The 19,741-nt window shown below is 33.8% G+C and overlaps 2 protein-coding genes across 2 annotated transcripts; one reads left to right on the forward strand and one right to left on the reverse strand.

Annotated features, from left to right (window-relative positions):
• The first annotated feature begins 370 nt into the window (after window positions 1-370).
• Window positions 371-8,720, forward strand: LOC112522463 (type 2 DNA topoisomerase 6 subunit B-like). Its single transcript, XM_025131586.1, has 13 exons — window positions 371-426; window positions 509-578; window positions 659-767; window positions 1,337-1,420; window positions 1,974-2,000; window positions 2,719-2,827; window positions 2,904-2,979; window positions 3,112-3,132; window positions 4,268-4,461; window positions 5,082-5,226; window positions 5,731-5,921; window positions 6,787-6,916; window positions 8,389-8,720. The coding sequence occupies exons 2-13, from the start codon at window positions 543-545 to the stop codon at window positions 8,692-8,694; spliced, it is 1,428 nt and encodes a 475-aa protein (XP_024987354.1). The 5' UTR covers window positions 371-426; window positions 509-542; the 3' UTR covers window positions 8,695-8,720.
• Window positions 8,721-11,210: 2,490 nt separating this feature from the next.
• LOC112522464 (ADP-ribosylation factor 2) lies at window positions 11,211-18,599 on the reverse strand. Its single transcript, XM_025131587.1, has 7 exons — window positions 18,494-18,599; window positions 16,590-16,758; window positions 15,829-15,899; window positions 15,001-15,120; window positions 13,306-13,424; window positions 11,994-12,075; window positions 11,211-11,508 (listed from the first exon to the last, which is right to left on the reverse strand). The coding sequence occupies exons 2-7, from the start codon at window positions 16,735-16,737 to the stop codon at window positions 11,503-11,505; spliced, it is 546 nt and encodes a 181-aa protein (XP_024987355.1). The 5' UTR covers window positions 16,738-16,758; window positions 18,494-18,599; the 3' UTR covers window positions 11,211-11,502.
• Window positions 18,600-19,741: the final 1,142 nt, after the last annotated feature.

A 19,741-nucleotide genomic window follows, 5' to 3' on the forward strand; every position in this document is an offset into this window, starting at 1 on the left:
ATTATAATAAAAAAATAAATTAAATAAATTACATAAAAAATGAAAACTTTTAAATAGTTGATTTGATATTAACATTGATATATATATTTTTAAATTTTTATGATATCTTTAAATTTTTATGATATCTTTAAATTTATATTTTATTTAAAAATAAAATTATTATTGTTTTTTTTTAAAATACATAATTTATAATACTATATTATAAAATATTTGACAAAAACTATTTTTGACAGAACTAATTTTTTATGCAACAACTATTGTTTATTGTTACAGAAACTATAAAGCCGCGCTCCGGGCCAATCCAGCAAATTATCACCAATACAATTCAGTGATCTGCAAACACCAAAAAGCTACAGAAAAATCTCAAAACTGCAACAACAGTTCGTTTGCGCGGGAATTACTTCGATCCGGTTAAATTTCCGCTAGGTATTTGCATCATTGTTATATACAAATTGGTTGTTTGAATTGAAAGTTGAAAGTAACCTCGAATTTCATTGATTGCTTCCAGTTTTCTTTTCGAATTAAGTTTGTTGCAGCGGTTCATGGACGATTCGTCTGCTAGAAATCTCTGTCGACATGCAAGTTTACTTGCTCTCCATTTTTATCTCATTTGTTTACGGTTCCGTTTTCAATTATGTTTCTGAACAATTTGTTTCAGTTGATTTCGTCGGCAATTCGACGATGCCGCATTTCAGGCGAACTTTGTCGATTAACCGTCGGTCTGAAATCGTCTCCACTCGCCAATCCTCCTGTAGTTCGTATCTCAAGTAATATGCTATCTCTGTGTATATTAGTTTGGATTTAGCTTAAGCAATCAAGCTCCAAAACATGCATATGCTAGACTGCACATAATATGATCGAACTTGCATTTGCTAGATCAATTATCATGTTCAATCGTCAGATGCACGAGTTTGTGTTTCTTTTCATCAGATTCTGTTTATGAGCTCAACTTTTTTTTTTTTTTGGAACGATAACTAGTTCAATTGATCATATTCAGAACTAGCTAAATGCATCTGTCATAATTTGCTTGAGTGATGATGTTTATTAGGAATATATGATCCTTCTTTTTTTCGTTTCTTCTGGAGATCAGTATATTGCATGTTTAAGGCTATGGTATTGGTGCTATAAAAATATATCTTAATCTATATCTATTCTGTAAACAAGTGAAATGATTCAAGCTTTCAACACAGTGCTAAACCTCAGTTTTGTTTTGGTTACGATTCAATTTTGAGATTACGTGCAAAGAAATGAAGTTTAGAATGCTGTTTCTATTAAACTGTGAAATCTAAGGTAGCCTAAGAAGTTTGTTTGGCTTCATGAATCATGATATTACTAGTTGCTGACACTGGACATGGAAGCTGCTTGGAAGAGTTTCAGGATGTGAAGAATCTAAGTGAGTCATCATTTAATGAGATACAGGGTAAGAACTTGAATTGGCAGTACATACAATTTGGTTAATTTAGAGCAAAACTTTATATGAAGCGGAAGGATAACTTGTTGACTACTTAATATCAATATAGATTTTATTTTGGTTATGATGCTCGTGGGTAAGAATGAGTTTGATTTAAATCATAAATGAAACAGATCTTACAATTTTAACGGAAAGTTTCTTTTATCTTTGGCTTTTGACATTTTTGGTGGTTTGGATATATCCTAGAGTTCTGCTACTATAAGCAATCCGGATACATCTAAGTCCGTAGATTTGTGATCCATCTAGGAGAAATATCTAGAACTTATGCAGATTCTGCAATATGTTTACATTTGCACTTCTCACGCCTGTCAGTGAAGAATTACCATGACATCTGATTTTTATGTGTGAAAGTAAGTGAGTGGTTCTATTCATTTAGATCTACAAGGCTTTTTGAACTCCCTATACATGCTACTGTTTAGAAAATCTAACTTGAAATTTGGAGACATCTCTTTCAATCTATTATAAAATAATCAACTGATGAGCAGGTTTGCAATGTATGCAGATGGAGCAATATCAATTTCAACTACCAGTAAGTATTATTCTTGTTGGAATACGTATGTTGACATCTTGTTATGTTTAGTTCTCTTTTGATACGAACTATGATCTACATATATAGACCAGAAAATATGAATGCAAAGTGGCTTCTTGCCACATCTAATTCAATGATATTTTTAATTACCATACCAAAAGCAATTAGGTAATTCCCCCCTATATTGAGTAATTTTAAAGCATTTTTACTGCTGGAAGACACTGGTGGAAATGATCAATTGAGTGTTGGATGGAACAAACTGAAAGGAAATTTCCAGATCACATGGTATGGGATGCCTTTAAGACTGTAACTGATGGAACAGACTGAATAGATATAGTTCTTGCAACCTGTATAGTAACTAAAAACTGTAACTGATGGAACATCACTTCGTACTATTGCAACAGTTACAGTCTTAGGTCATATGCATGGTTTCTGAAAGGAAATTGCCATGATTTTGCTAACCTTTTCCATGAATAGATATAGAGTATTGCAACCTAGAGCCTAGAGGCTAGATCTCTTGTAGTGTCTTACTACACAGCTTATCATTTATGGCATGTTATGAAGTGTTTGGGTTTTTTGAGATATTGTATTGTGTTTTAAAAGGCTGCTAACACTTAATTATTCTGAATTCACCAATTGACAAACAGAAACATGTTGTTTTTGTCACTTCATTATATTTTACTAAATCATTTACTTTGTTATTATTTGAGCTTTACAGGCATTTGTGATAATGAAATATTTCACTACAATATCGATCTTAAACAAAAGGATTGCATAAAAAGGCTAGCAAAATTACCCCCAAGCTCCAAGAATGGTGCAACATTCAGGCATGCTATTAGCCACAATTCTTTTATATTGATCTCAAAGCTGACTGACATTTATATCTTGATTGCTTTCTTCCAGTGGGACCGAAGTATCATTCTCAACATTTCATAGTGTCGATAATTTACTGGCAGACATTACTTGCTTCTTCCGGCAGGTTAGATGTTCCACATTAACACAATGACCAAAAACCTTTTGTTTTTTTTTATGTTCTCTAACAGTCGGTGTTTCTGGTTGTTTTATGACGTAATATTGTCTTTCTGTTTTGTTTGTATGATTGGTTCTGCAGACTCTCATTATGAAGGTTCCTGTAAGTATCAGCTCAAACTCATTTGTTCTGAATGCCTCTACTCTATATTATATTTTTATGTGGGTAGGTAATGATTTTATCATGATGTTAATGTAGAAGTTTAGTCAACTCCTGGCTGCAATTGCTGTTTTCAGCTTACTTGTCTATTACTGGTAGGCAGTCAGTTGAAATGGTAATACAGTAGTAGGTCGTTAATTGTATATTCTTAGGCTGTATAACCAAACTGGGACATCAGTACTGCTGTTTGAGCCTAAGAAACTGTGGCAGATACTTATTGCTTCTGAAACCCTATTTGGGATGACATCTTGAAGGTATTGTCTTTTGCAAAGTACAATCACGTTGCAAAGGGTTTCACCATGAGGCTAGGGCCTACTAATGCCTCGATACCTTTCCCAATACTCAACCCTATGGTTAACATTGGAAGCCGCATGCTGACTTGGCCTTTTACTTACATGAAGTTGCTATTTAGATCAAAATAGGAGCAAAGTTTACATAAGGATAAGCAGTTCAGGGAAGATTCGTTCATCAATTGCCATGGAGCCTTATCATTCATTTGGTTGACTTGGAATTTATATATTCTTTATGCAAGCAGAAGGCCAAGTCGTAGTACAGACTTTAATTTTAATTAGAGCTACCAAGTACCAAAGGGTCATTCGCCTAGAGGTACCAGGTTATCAGTAGAGCCAACCTATGAGAGGGTCAAGGGTTCAAAGCTCACCAAAGGTTAGGAGTGTGTGTGAGTATTTGCCATTTATAAATATTATATACTTCAAAAAGATGTTAGGTATAGCTTTTAATATCTTGAAGCTGAAGGTATTGATGTATTAGTAGGCTTTATTAGGAGTACGAATGCGTGCAAGAATGTATTTAGCTTCCATTACCCGAGTGTTATTATGAATGGAATTCCAAAACCTAAGCTTACTCAAGTCACAATGGCTCTTCAAAATATGGTTTGGTTATTGTGCTGGAATTGATATTGAATTCCAATGGATTGCCATGACTTAATAGCTGGATTCATTTACTTCTTGATGTCTTGTCATTTATACTGTTTCCTATATCTCCAAAGTTAAGTGCTGGTTGTAGCTGATCTTTCTTTGTCATCACTAACTGAGTGCTCACTAACTCTGTGGATCAGAAAGTTGGAATTGAACTCGTTGTTGAAAAGGGTGACTTTCCTGAGCACCAGTCTGTAAATGTTATAGTTGCAAATGAGTGCATTGATTTACCTTCAGAATCAAACGCTGTGTGTCTTGAGTCAGGCCTTGTGGATTATGTTCTCAAGCATGGGAATCAAAAAGATAGTACATGCCACTCTTGCTTTCCTATACGGTAAGTTTTCCATGAACAAGATCTAGTTAAGTTAGCTCTGTTATTTTTGAAGACCTGACCATTAAACTATCTGATGTGATGGGTTTATATACTCCCTACTTTTCAAAAGTAAGTCCCTACTTTCCAATTATACCCTTAATGAGATGGAGAAATTCTCACTCCCTCTATTATTAAAGGTATAATCGTCATTTAGTTAATCAAAAAGTTAAAGGTATAATCGTCATTTAGTTAATCAAAAAGTGTAGTAGTCACATATTTCTAAAACTGTATGCCTTTTTCATTGTGGACATTTATTTTGGGACGGAGGAGTATTATCTGCACATTGAAAATTGCATCCAGTTCAATTCATGATACTTGTAGGAGGTGCAATGGGTGGCTTCCCCATCTCTCACATTTTTTGCAAGCTGTATATATTTTCTTTGTAGATGTAGAAGTCAGTATGCATGCCTTTTTTAAAGCAACTTATAGTAAATTTTCAGCATGTAAAGATTGCTGTTATAACTACATATTGACCGTTACTAGAATAAAAAATCCAAGGACTGTTAGTAATCAGTAGGCTGTACGCATATGATGTGTGTATGGTTGAGGTCTCAGACTTGTTGCATTTTTTATTTTTTTAGGGAACACCTGAAAACCGGAACTGGGGTTGTCTGCAGCAAAAGTAATAGGAATATTGAAACAACGATGGAAGCTGTGGTTGTAATTAGTGAATTATCTGAGCTGATGAATCCATCCTGTTTCAGGGTGTGTGGTAGTAAAACAGAGGTCAGTGCCCCCCCCCCCCCCCAAAAAAGGTTTTTTTGCCGCATTTGCAGCACTCTTTCCGTCTGCAATGCCAACACACACAACATCTTATAGAATTCGACTCCCAAAAGGTTAACTAGGGTGGGATCTTTCATATTATTTAGTCTTATTTACGTCCCGTTTTGGTACGCTGACGGGATAGAAAGGACCGGATGCGCGAGAGTGTGGTGGACAGGTGAACGGATTGTGGATACCGGATAGTTTAGTAATTTACCAATCTTGTTAATTCTCTTAAATTTTTGTTCCACCTATTTTGGTGGGACGAAAAAAAGGGCATTGTTGTCTTTACTCAGTCCCATCCGGTCATAGTCTAACGCCAAGCGTGTGACTGCGTCCTGTACCAAAAGCACATTGTATCATCTCCAATGTTGACAAATCAGAATTTGGAACACAAGATTTTCCTTTGAATAAACCTTCTTGATTTATTCTTACTCTATTTGTTTTTTATCATCTCAAATATTTAAGGTTTTATACTTCAATGACTTCTCACCTGGTTCGATCTCTCAATCATTACTAAATGGATTGAAAATCATCGATTGGAGAAGCTATGGGCTAAGCCTAAAGTGCATCTCAGACGAAGATGGTTGTGCATTTGTTGAATGGGAGGACTTGCCACCAGGTTTTCATATTGATATTGCCATCCACTGCCACCACAAGAAATATTTATCACCTGGTATCTTTCCATATATATCTATATCTATATCTATATCTAGGCGAAGGATCGTGTGAGAAGGAGAGTTATTGTGAGAAGCATAAGGGATCTGGACTGATCACCTTTAATCTCAAATCCACCTATGAATCATGCTTGATACGGGGATTGATCTGGTGTATCTCATCCTAATGGGCATCCAAGGGTGTAGATTATTACACTTCTAACCTTAACTCTCCTTCTCCCCGGAACCCAACCCTCTATATCTATATATCTATCTATATATACGGTTGGATTCCGGTGAGGATGAAAGTTATGGTCAGAAGGGTAAGAAGGGATCTCCACCATTGGATCAATTCTAATTGAAGGTCAACACTAACGTGGTGCAACGAGATGCATCGAATCAATTGCCGTGGTAAGTGAAATTCATGGGACAGGGGTGAGATAAAAAGGGATCAAGGGTCCAAATCCCTTTTGATATTTTTCACCTTAACTCCTATTCTCACACGATCTTTCGTCTATATAGGCCAGGTTAAGGGAAAATCGCAAAAAAGAATGAAAAACTGAGGAAGACTCTAGTAACCGTTCATCTAGACATTATGCACATATGCATACTAGTAATTTGTAAACAATTTTTCTAGTATGCACATGCATGCACACGCCGTATGCATATGGTACAGATGAACAGTAATTAGGGTGTTCCTTTATCCAAAATCTCTCTCTCTCTCTCTCTCTCTCTATATATATATATATATATGTAGTTTGTTTGGAAAATTCATCATTTTCTTGATGATTGATATGCTTGTATAGTGTTTCTAAATGTAAATCTTTTACCTTTCTCCTATGTTATTATTTTGTGTTTTCTTATATACCAAGCTCATTCTGCCTCCAGCAAAGGAAAGGAATGTTGATCGAAATCTTGCTAAGAAAGCTGTGAAGCTTGCATTGAATGACCTAAAGGAAAAAAATGCTGGAGTTCTTCTCAGTGCACATGCAATTAAGGTACTGCTCGACCCTCATTCTAGTTTTTGAAATACATTTAAAAGAGTATTGGATTTATAGATGCACAAGGCATGGGCTTTTCAGGCCTCGGCCTTCTGAGCCCTTTTTCAGCGCGAAAAAAAAGGCATGAGGTTTTACCTGGGCTGAGTGTTGGATTGAAAAAGGCCTGATCGGGATTTTTCAGGGCCTTTTTCAGGCTGGATTTTTTTGGACAAGCACCCAAAATTTTGGTCTAATCAAACTTTGAGGCCTGACTTGGACCGGGCTTTGGGCTTTGAGCTTTTTTGTACTTCTTTAATTTAGATTATGCTATCTGCAATATCCTCCATACGTTTATCTTGAGATAATTTTGATATTGTATTCTTTAAAAATGAAAGTTGTGCCTCGGTGCCAAAGCCAAATTATGCTTTGGAGTATTCTTGACTGATGCTTATTAGGAGTGAGGCGATAGAATATCTCTCTCTCTCTCCACTCTTGTTTTCTGTTTATGAAAACTAGTGTGGGAACTGTGCGTTGCACGGTAATATGAGTACTTTGGTTAATGATCAGAATGTTGTCTATATAAATATATGTTAGTGTTTAATAGAATCATCGACAAATATATTTAAATAATTCGAAAAAAACTAATAAAATCTAATTAGTGAAATTTTGATATATATATATATATATAGAGAGAGAGAGAGAGAGAGAGAGATTTGTTTAAGAATAAATTTATAAAATTAAATAAAATGAGTAATAGTAACAACAGGGGTGTTGATAACTTATGCATTGTTTGTCTGATTGATGATGGAGTTTATTTCTTTTTGATGAGGTTTGAACCTCTGACCTCTTAAGAGGCCAAGGATTATGATAATGCAAGGACAAATGCCATTTGGGTTTCTTTCTAGAAGGTTTTATGGTTGGATTTACGTGTTTGCCCATTATTATCATCATGGGTCTTTAAGGGTGCACTTGATACATGGACCAGGACCGGACGGTCGAGAGTGAAATGGGCGAATGAAAGAATTTTTAGAAGGTACTAGAGTTTTAATCTGGCATCAGTGGTTTTAGCAATTTACCAATCTTGTTCCATCTTCCTTATTTTTGTTCCACCTATTTAGGTTGTCCCACTCAATCCTGTCTTGTGTCAGTCCAAGTCTTATATTGCGTCAAATGTGAGACAATAAGTTCTTATTCTTTTCTAATTTGACATGAATAGTTTAATCATTTACTAATCTTGTCATCTTCCCGATTCTTGTTCTACCTATTTTGGTGTGTCAATCAATCATGTCCTGACCCAGTCTAATGTTGTGCAAGATAACCAATTTTTGTTTGGTCTTGCATACCAAATGCACCCTATAAGACTTATATTTGATATTTGGCAAAAGGTTGATGCCATATACCTGTAAACTATGTGTCAAGTCAAATGTTCTAATTTGCACAGGACAAAAAAACAATATTTGCCTACTGCTGACGATGTGTCGGTTCATTAGATTCGCAGTTACGCCCCAGACCTAGCGAAAACTATTGCAGGCCTGATCTCGACTTCTAACGATGTGAAATTTAGAGGAGAATGTGCTTCCCTTCTTGGGTTACATTCTCATGATGCAGAATCTATTATGGATTGCATCAAACAGAGGCTTATTTCAGTTATAGACCTGAATGACAGAGAGCCTCAGACCAAGAGAATGAGAGAAGGTGCACCTCTTCTTTTTCATGATGATTGCTTCCAAGAAACAGAATTTGCAGATGAAGAATATGAAGATGGTGAGGTAAGTTTTTCTGCTTTGGATCTATAGAATAAATTTCCATTATGAGTTCCTTTGAGATATGAAACACACCTTCGTTTACTATGAGTTTCATGTGTATAACTATTTTGTCGCTTGGGTCTCGATCAAGCATTAGATGACCTCTAAGAGCTTCTCCACTAGATTTTACAAAATCTCGAAACATTTAAAAATCAAAATCTATAAACAAATTATATTCCACCCTAACATATTCTCGTTTTAGAGATTACAACATTAATTGTAGAGTAAACTACAATTTTCGTTCATGTGAGTTGTTAATAATTTTCCTCCATGTGGTTTATAAATTGTAATTTTCGTTTCTATGGTTTGTAATTTATTGCTATTTTCGTTGCTAACCAAATTCCTACCTTTGAAGGGGCAGTGAATATTTGTAAAACACGGGGCAGTAAAGAAATACACAAAAAATGAGATATTTTAAATAGTTAGTTTGGTACTAATATCGATATTTTTTTCAATTTTTTATGATATATCTTCGTATTTATATTTTATTCAAAAATAAAAACATTATGTTTTTTTTTCAAAAACACATAAAACTGTATTATAACAACGACTAAGACAAAAAAACGAAACATTAAAAAATCGAGATATATCTTGCTGCATTGTGTGAGTATTCTTCTAATATTATTAAAATATTTCAAAATGAAATATTATTTCTCTCTTATATCTTTAGTTTTAATGACTTGTGAGAACACCGGTAAGCGGTAATTTTTAGGAAGTTTTCCAAATTTAGAAGATATTACTATCTCTCTCTTCTATTTTCTCTATTTTATAGAAGGTTTTAGAGAATTTATTGAATCAAAAGAATACTCAAAGTCTGTTTTCTCCATTTGGAGAATCTTTTGGGTCCATTTGGTTTTGTAGGAATGAGATGGATTTGGGGATTTGGATTTCAAATTCATTCCAATCTCATATTTGCTTTGTTCGATTGTTCGGATTTGAAATCATAAGATTTAATTAAAATCCTACAAACATAAGATTTGAAATTCTTAGGGGGTGCTCGGGACTTCACGGGATTGCATAGGATTGTATGCAATAAGATTTAAAAAAATGTTAAAACATTTATTTTTAATAATTGATTAATAAAAATGTAATTTAATTATTTCTAACTTTTTTATAAATTATTTATAAATAATTATCAAATCCTAAAAACCAAACACACCCATTATTAAAAAAAATAACTTAATAATTTTTATGACCATTTATAATTTTTTTTTTATAAATAACAGAATTCAATTTCATTCTAAATTCTACAAACTAAATACACCAAAGTTTTCAAATCTTTCCAATCTCAAATTGTTCCACAAAATATAAATCAATCATCTTATCAAACCAAACATTCCTAATAAATATCTTTGGAGGCCTTATTAAGAACTGCAATTACGGTTGGGGATGGCACCTTCGCCAAGATATAAATCCCTTAGGTGGTGGTCACTACGAAAATTTGACAAACGCTCATTTTCTTTCACAAATTTTCCTTATTGTATATTCACTACTTGAAGCCTATTTTCCTTTCATCAAACCTTACATCATGTTTCTTTTGAGTCATTATTTCAACATACATTTCCAAAATATGCTTTGTGTGTTAATAAGCTTTGTAAGCAATAGAAATTCAAGATACATTAATTACTCAAATTAGGAGTTTCAAATATAGAGGGATTTTTCAGATTTAGCAATTGTAACCAATGCGGATGGAATCGTTTTCTTATAAAGATAAGAGTTCGATCTGAGAGTAATTGTGTGTGTTTCATATGTAATGTAATCATTATTTGTTTGTATCAGTTGCATCTCAATCTCATAATCTTTTAAATTTTCTTGAAACACTTTCATTAATAAAATAGTAAAATACATTAAAATGTAATAAAATTTAATTTATTGTTTATTTAGTGTAACAAATGGATTTCCTCAATCAATGCAAGTGCTTTAAAATTTTCTATTAATTATGATAATTTTTTTTTATCTTTATACTTGTTTGTTTCAGTTGCATCACAATCACATACTTTTTTCAAGTAGTATTGAAACATTTTCATTTTATAAAATAGCAAAGTGAACCAAAATACAAAGTTTGGTTTAACTTTTATGGTGTAACAAAATATATATTTTCAAGACAGTGTGACAGTTTTAAAAATTTCCCATTTAATATGATAAACTTTTAAAAAATTATCTTGAGGCACTTTTATTTGGTTTATTTTCTACTTAGTTACTTGATGATGGATCATGGTGGGTAAAGCTTAAGAAATTTTGAAAAAAATTGTTATATTAATTGTAAAAAATTTATTATAATTGTAAATAAAAACTAAAATAAAATTGATTATAGATAATAAGAGTGATACGAATTTGTTTTACCCTGGAATGGTTCGATGTGACCGACGGTTGACACACTTTGTCCCAAGGTTTACAAAATCAATATTAGAAAATTCAAAATTTATCCATAAATTTTCTGAATATAATAAACATCTTCAGATATTTAACCAAATACTTCTAGAGAAAAAGAAAGTAGTGCTACTGCCTTCTTAAAAAGCATATAAACAAACAACATTAATCTCACTTGAAACATTAGGTTATATGAATCAAAACCTACAAACAAGAAGACATATACCTTTAAAAATACTTGCAAACCCAACCAAATATTGTATCATACATGACCTATATCAAATGCAAAAAGCCTTCTTAACGAACAAAGTTCCATAACCACTCGAACCTCAGCCATAGAAGAACGAGAACAGGAAAGTGGCTTGACCAAATATAAAGCAAAACTTGCCTCCAGTACCCCCACCCTCAAAGTACAATCCAATCATCACCTTACGCCTGTTAAATGAAAAAAACAAAGACAATTGCATGATTATTACAAATAAAAGCATTCTCTACAGCATTAAAGAATTCCTATGAAAAAGAGTGATTGCCGTTTTTTACTGTAAGGTAATAAAAAAGTTCCACAAATTACGTTTTTCATCCCTGTGGTTTGTTAAAGATTGTGATTTTCATCCATATGGTTTAGAAATTGCAGTTTTCATCCCTATGGTTTAGAAATTTCAGCGTTCATCTCTATGGTTTGTAATTCAATGTTTTATAATTCTTTACTGTTTTTTCCTAAGTACCTAACAGTAGGAATTAGTCCAGGAAAGAATATAAAAATAAATTGTAAATCATAGAGACGGAAATCATAATTTACTCTATGACGTTCTTGCAAAAATGCCAATGATACCAAAGGTGAGAAGTGTACATGTGTGTGTATATAAATATACTTGTAGAAAAAAAGAAAAAAAAAGGTGGTTTTAATATGGAGTACTTGCCTTGTTTGCAATGTTGTTGGAGAGCCAGTCCAACCCCTCATAAAGTCCTTCCCCAGAGGTGGCACAGGTGCTCTGGATGTACCTGAAAAACAAACCCATGAGCTTGTCATGACGCTACACAGTATGGTTCCAGTCCTTTAATTTTCTGAGGCAAAATAAAACCAAATATAGAGTTATAAAAAATGTACTCAAATGCATGTGTAAAGTAGTTTTGAATGAAAACTTAAAGTTAATGCATGTGTAAAGTAGTTTTGAATAAAACTCAACGTTAAGTATCAAGAAAATGACATCGATTCAATTTTATTAGAATATGATTATGAAGTTAGAATTTACAGCTTGCAAAAGAAAACCTATGACACTAAAACTCCCTATATCTACTGTTAGTCAAACGGGAACTCTTTAAAAGATAGAAACGTGAACAAAGAAAACTTGTATACTACGAACTTCAGAAAGTTTCAAACTAAATTCAAGGTCGTATTCCCAATGTTCAAAATGGTGAGGCATGGTTTAGCGGCTAGGTCAATCCTCAAGGCTTACGTGCCACGGTGAAGACGCGGCGTTTTTCAAGGCATGACATAAGACTACCAAATTTGTATGCTATATAGAGAGAGTCGGGTTCATATGAGAATAGTATCCAAATAAGAGAATAAGAAAACGGTCAAATCACATGTGATTCACGCGACTTTGGCCACGACCTGAGATCGTCGGCCACATGGCCCACACATCATTGCTTTGACCGTTAGTGTAAAAAATCACCCATGATTTTGCGCGTGATTTGGCCGTTTTCTTTTATTTAGTTAGTGTCCTCATTTGAACCTCCTTATTTATATATACACACACACACATATATATATATATATAATTCAATGTATTAATGATATTAAACAATTTACATTCATATTAGAAGAAGAAAAAACATATAATATTATATAAATAATGTGATAAAAAGTTCAAAATAAAGCTTGGAAAAGTTTAACAACTTCTTTTTAACCGTGATAATGTGTGTGTGTGTGTGTGAATCCTTGAAACTGTGAGCAATTTGATTCGGTAAAATCTGTAAGAGTGTAAAATCTAAAGTTCAAAATGTAAAACCCAGAGTTAAAAAGTGTAAAAACACAAAAGCAAAAAAAATTAAAAAAAGTATTTTTTTGGACAAAATTCAGGCCTTCTAAAAGAGGCACGCCGTGTAGCGCCATGGCATGAGCCACACCCTACACAAACGCTAAAGACCTTACCGTGATGGGAAAGAAGCGTACTCTAGAATCCTACATATTCCACAAGCATAGTTTATTGAAAGAAACAGAAAAATTACCAGTGGCGCTGTCGGAGGGAGTGGAGGCCGAGCTTATCAGTGATTTCAGCAGCATTCATTGCATTAGGGAGATCTTGTTTGTTGGCAAATACAAGGAGAACAGCGTCTCTTAGCTCATCCTACAGTAAAGTAGCAATTACAATGAAACTTCTTACAATCAAATAAGTGTCCACATATCTATTTTAATTTGGTCCAAAATAAATGCGCACTTTCAAAAATAAATATCAACTTCCCATTCTACCCTTAATTATAAGATGGAGAAATTTCGTCTCTATTAGTAAGGGTAGAATTGTCCTTTGCTTAATTAAAAAGTGGAATAATTACACGTTCCTAAAATTGTATGCCATTTTGATTATGGACATTTATTTGGGGATGGAGGAAGAAATATTACCTAAAAACCTTATATAAGAAATGTCAAAATGGCAGATAAATAATAATTTTATGGAGCCTAATCATGTTGTTGGCAGTACATGGTAGTTTCAAGCACAATCAGTGAAACAAAAAACGGGATAAATAGGGTGGAAGCAGAGAATCCGTTGATTTTATCTTCATATAATAAAGGTGTAAATTATGTTTTTCGTCCCTGTATTTTGTTGAAAATTTCTATTTTGTCCCTGTACTTATGAAATTACAATTTTCATCCCTTATAGTTTACAGATTATTGTTCTTTCCATCCTTATGATTTACCATTTATTGTTGTTTTCGTCTTTGTGGTTTACAGTTTATTGCTGTTTTGCCCCTCATACTTAATGTTGCGTTCTTGAATTTGAGAAGAAAAAAAAAAGAATGGAAAAGGAAGGGAATAAAAGAACCTTTTTTAATTTGTGTTTTTGAGAGAGAAGGGAAAGGAAAGAAAGGGAAATAAAAAATGTTCATGGACGGGGGACAGAAAAGAAAAATGTTGTTTTTACAAATATTACCTTATTTATATTCCAACAGGTTGTAATTGATGGATCGATGTGTAATTCTATAAATATTTATAATAATTCTTATTTTGTTTCTTTTCTTTTCCTCGAGAACACAACATTTTTTCCCTTTCCCTCCCTTTCATTCGTAAAAGAACTCAAGAACACAACATAAAGGTAGGAGTTAAGTTTCAAAGACGAAAAATCGCAATTTTTAACAAACCACAAGGACGAAAAACATAATTACTCTTAGGGTGTTTGGGATTGCTTATTTGAAACTACTTATGTTTTTCTACAAAAACACTTATCAGCTTATTACAAGTAAGAAGGATTTAACTTATTCAAAAACTCCTTATTGCTGGTTTGGCACCGGTATAAGTTGTTTATCCAAACACTCAAAAGTGCTTATTACTGATGTCACACCGGAATAAGTCAATAAATTGTTTTTATAAGCAATCCCAAACACCCATTCTATAAATAAATGATAAACTCGTGGTAGGAGAAATATACATCATTTTGCAAATATCAGCCAGTCTCACCACTAGTAAATAATTTCCTCGAATTATAAATGCTATTCTTTCCATGAAAAATTATAAATTATAAATCTTGAAAATATAAAATTATGCACAAGGTACAAATAGTTATTGCAGAATTGCTTTGGGAAAAAGATTTTCCATTGTAAATGACAAAATTAAGTTGCAATTTAATTTAAATAAATGCACATTTTTTTAATTACGTAATTGCACAAAATTGCCTTCGAAACCAGAAAACAAAAAGAAGGAAAATTTACCTCATTCAACATCCTATGCAATTCATCTCTTGCCTCAACGACTCTGTCCCTGTCATTGCTATCAACCACAAAGATAAGACCCTGGGTGTTCTGGAAGTAGTGCCTCCATAGTGGACGAATCTGAACATAAATGCATAGACAAACACATGCTAATCAATGAATACTTCATCATCAATAGTGGCAATAAGTGTGTGTTGTGCAGAAAGCCATCCGATCGATCCAATTTAAACAGATCGATCATAATCGGGTATCCAATTGTAATTCAATCGGATCTATTTCAACATCCAAATAGGATGGGTCGGTTCTTGTATGGCAGTCCAGAATCCAATAAAACTGAACCAATCCAATCCAATTAGCATCCAACTATCATCCATGTAAAAATTATATATAACTATTAACATTTTACGATATTGTTTTTAGTTGATATTTATACGTGATGGTTTCTAATAAATCAACAAAATATATGAATATTTGGTTGAATGGTTGATTAATAGGTTGAAAATTGTGTCAAAATATTGGATGGATCCAATGGACAACCAATAGCAATATCCAATGGGTGGAACCGATCCAATCCAATCATCCATTGGATTTAATTGGTAAGGATGTACAATGTTAACTGAATTGTATCGGATGACAAAATCCAACATCCAGGATTGGATCAGATCTGACCCACCTAAATCCATTGGATAACCGATGAACACCATTCATACACATATGTGTATATGTTACATTTATCCTGTTTAAGTGACCTTGTTCTTGAGATGGAATGATTATATTTAGAGAGGGAACGAAGCAGCAATGTGTCAAACAATCAAGAAAATCCTCTACCTTGTCCTGACCTCCCACATCCCACACTGTGAAGCTTATGTTTTTGTACTCAACAGTCTCCACATTAAAACCTGCACAGAAAAACCAGAATTAGTTGTTAAAACAAACCTTGGTATATGCTATATGCTATGGCCAACCACAATCAACGCACCAATTACCAATGTTATTTGCAATGTACAAAGCTCGGTATACACTATATCCTGGTACTCAAGTGGAATCATGTAACCAGTACATACCGGGCTTCAGGCCGGGCCTTACCTGGTCATGATGCCAGAATCCAACCAGCTGTCCCAACCAGGCCCGGTCCTCTGTGTGTGTGTGTGTATATATATATATGTATGTGTGTGTACATAACTTCCCATAACCATCTAGCCAAAACCAGGCCTTAACCATGCCTTCTTGGTCCCAGTCCAGGTCCGGGCCGGTCTCAGGCTTCAATCATCAATGTGCATCTCTAAAAAGACCTACTACCTTTACTGGTAACATACAATACTACCAAAGTACCAATCATATGTTATTGGAAGATTCTAGATGTAATTCAGCAGACATAACATACAGTTCTATGCAACAGAGCAATGCATGCATGACTCATAACAATTTATAGCCTTTCACACAGTATGTCAGCCCACCTGCCTTGGGACATTCTACTAATGCCCATATGGAGATACAAATACAGGGAGTAAATCAAACATCTGAGTTATATGAGTTGCTAAAGAAACACTATATACAAATTAAGAATTTTTATACCAAAAAAGACGTACCAATGGTAGGAATGGTTGTCACGATCTCGCCGAGCTTGAGCTTGTACAAAATGGTTGTCTTACCAGCTGCATCGAGACCCACCATCAATATGCGCATCTCTTTCTTGGCAAAGAGCCGGCTGAAGAGTTTGGTGAATGTAAGCCCCATCCTTTTCTCTGATGAGGATCCCTATACAAAAAGTCAACTCTTAGTTGAAAAGTTTTATGATACAAGCATCTAAAAAGAGTTTCAAGTCCAATAACAGGTCTCTAACTGTACTTTAAACTAACGGATCCATGGATGGCAATGTAGGCAAAATCATCATGACGAGGCAATGTTAGGTAGGGTAAACAAGAAACCAAACAGAAAATACAGAAGAGATGAACCCCTCCCATGGTTCATTAGATAAAAAATAACCTTCGTAACACCAATAATTCCAGACCACTGAAAATCGTAAAGTCTGTTTATAGTTTTATATCACATCCCCTCATTATCAGCAACAGTAACGTAACATGATGCACTTTGGAAAACAAAATCAATTTCAAAAAATTACGGCATTGCCATACTTCGTTATAGAAAATTGTCTCGGGTTAGTCCATGTAGAATCAATGTTCTTACAACATGCTACTTTATCAGTAACACTCTAATGATCTTAATCAAAGAAAGAGCCAACTTGTCTAAAACCTAAATATTAAATATCATCACAAACATTTCTCTGAAATGAAAACAAAACTAGTAGATCTAAACATTTCTTATTTTGATGCAAAAATAACCAAATTACCAAGAGAATGAACCATCATTGAAAGCTGAAGAAGATCTAGATCTAATCTTCAACCGGAAATGAAGGAAGATACAAAAATATTGCCAAACTACAATTATTGTTAACCAAGAAAATTTGATTTTGGTAAAGGCGAAGATACTCCAGAGGAGAACTAGTTTTTAAATCATCATCCAAAGCTGAAAAAGAAGATCCAGATTTAGGTTTAATTGGAGCTCCAGAGCAGAACTAACAACATATGAAGCAATTAGACCTATCTATGGAGCCTATAATTTTTAGATCAGACATATAGCAGTAAATTTTTAAAGCAGTGCTTAACCAAATCAGCAACTCAACCCATAACTAGTTAAACTATGTAAAATGAATGCAAAACAACTGCTGTTCCAGAAGAAAAAAATCAAATGCATTTGATTGTCAACTGATGCTTTTGCTTTTAGTTCAATCAACTGAAAAAATAAGGTGAAACCTCAAGTAAGGAAACAGGATAAGCATATTTATTAGAGAAAATGCGTTTGAATTACGGTAATAAACGGCATTCAACAGTAAAACAATGTTCTAATCTAAACAAAAGAACAGATCATATTCTTAAAATCTAGACAACAAGCATAAAAAGACAAATCCTCCCAGATGCCATATAACACAACCGATCTAATGATTAGAAACGATCACCAATGCATAAAACCAAAAAACTAGCGAACCACAAGCAAAAGCTACGATCTAGATTCATGCTTCAAAACAGCTTCAACAAATTAATGATGTCCAGTTAAAATTGATATCAGAAATATCCATCTCTATCCTAAAACATTCAGATCGGATAGCAAAATTTTCAAGCTAGCAATCAGAAACAAATTTTAAATGCGTAAATGGAACCCTAATCCGCTAAACGAGATCACCAGTTTTGAAGACACAAATCGTTTAAAAACCCGTAGAATTTCAAGCAAAAACTACATGTTCATACAAAAAACTTCCTCAATTGAGCAAAAAAAACAAAAATCAGAAACAGAATACTATTCAACCGATTAGCACATAAGATAATCCACCTGCGGTAAAATAAACTTTGAATTCAATGTGTAAACGATAAGATCCGAGAGAGAAAATGAGAAATGAAGATTCAGATTCAGATTTAGATTTGGATTTCTAGTTTACCTGAGAGAGAAGCTTTTTGGAGAAGGATCGATCGATCTAAAAGTGTGGGAGGGAGAGGAGAGATAGAGGTTCCTAAAATAAGGGGGCGTGAAGCGTCAACGAGGGTGAGTGACCATCAACAATTTCTTCCTTTAAATACCCAAAAATACCTTTGCCTTTCTCGAATACCTAAAATACATCTCTATACATGTGCAATAAGTGACTCTATTGATATTTTAGTTTGTTTAAAACACAGATAATTTGTATGAAAAAATAACATATTTTAATTTGATTTTTATTTTGGATAACTTATTTTTAAGACTTTCATTTTGGTACTTAAGTTGTAAAATTTTAAATGTTTAAGTACTCAGGTAATCGGTTGAAGTATTAGTCAGTTACCATGCTGATGTGACGAGTGATGTGGTATTCAACTCAATATCATTTGTTATTCAACCCAATTTCATTTCATCACTCGCCACATCAGCATGGTAACCAGTTAATGCTTTAACTGGTATTCGGATACTAAAATGTTTAAAACTTTACATCTTAGGTACCAAAATAGACATCAAGTTAAAAGTACATTACTTTTTCATGCAATTTGCCTTAGAATAAATGTCCACTTTCAAAAGTAAATGTCTACATTTTCATTCGATCTTTAACTATGAGATTAAAAAAAGTTTATTTTTTATAATTAAGGGTAAAATTATACTTTTGTTAACCAAAAAAATACAATAATTATCATAAATGTTACGTGTCTTTTTTATTTTGATCATTTATTTTAGGACGGGTGAGCATTTAAAACTCCAGAGGGTAGGGATGGGAACTGGTTAACCAGTTTCCCCATTTCTAGTGCAACAAGCTGACGCGAACACTAGTTCCCTTGGCAAGAAGGCATAGGCGTTTGAAGGTCCTCCTTGGAGGCCACTAGTTCGAGTCCTACAAGGTTACATGATTTTTTGGACTGTTTTTCAAACCCATGAAAATGGGATTGGTCGATGTGCTCACAAGTTGGCCTGGACACCTATGGTTAACCAAAAAAACTAACTCAAACATGAGAAAAAAACCCAACCAATCATTGGTTGCCACTAGTCACATTTTCTTTACCTGACAACCGGTTATTGTTGGGACAAGTTACAGCATGACCAATTACAGCTCCAAAAGATAGGGATAGTAACTGGTTAACAAGTTTCCCCATCTCTAGTGCAACAAGTTAAAACGAACATAGTTCAACTCGTAATAACACTTGAGCCTTTGGGATCCACATTAGAG

This window comes from Cynara cardunculus (genome assembly GCF_001531365.2).
Source record: "Cynara cardunculus var. scolymus isolate 2C chromosome LG 12, CcrdV1, whole genome shotgun sequence".
NCBI classification, from domain to species: domain Eukaryota; kingdom Viridiplantae; phylum Streptophyta; class Magnoliopsida; order Asterales; family Asteraceae; genus Cynara; species Cynara cardunculus.

Bases quoted from the DNA above. Each gene is read 5' to 3' on its own strand.
- LOC112522463 (XM_025131586.1), top strand. From the start codon at position 543: ATGGACGATTCGTCTGCTAGAAATCTCTGTCGACAT. The intron at 3,133-4,267 runs GTAAGTATCAGC...TCTGTGGATCAG, and splicing joins CTCTCATTATGAAGGTTCCT to AAAGTTGGAATTGAACTCGT. The intron at 5,227-5,730 runs GTCAGTGCCCCC...CAAATATTTAAG, and splicing joins TGTGTGGTAGTAAAACAGAG to GTTTTATACTTCAATGACTT.
- LOC112522464 (XM_025131587.1), bottom strand. From the start codon at position 16,737: ATGGGGCTTACATTCACCAAACTCTTCAGCCGGCTCTTTGCCAAGAAA. The intron at 15,900-16,589 runs GTACGTCTTTTT...TTTTCTGTGCAG, and splicing joins GACAACCATTCCTACCATTG to GTTTTAATGTGGAGACTGTT. The intron at 15,121-15,828 runs GTAGAGGATTTT...ATTTATGTTCAG, and splicing joins ATGTGGGAGGTCAGGACAAG to ATTCGTCCACTATGGAGGCA.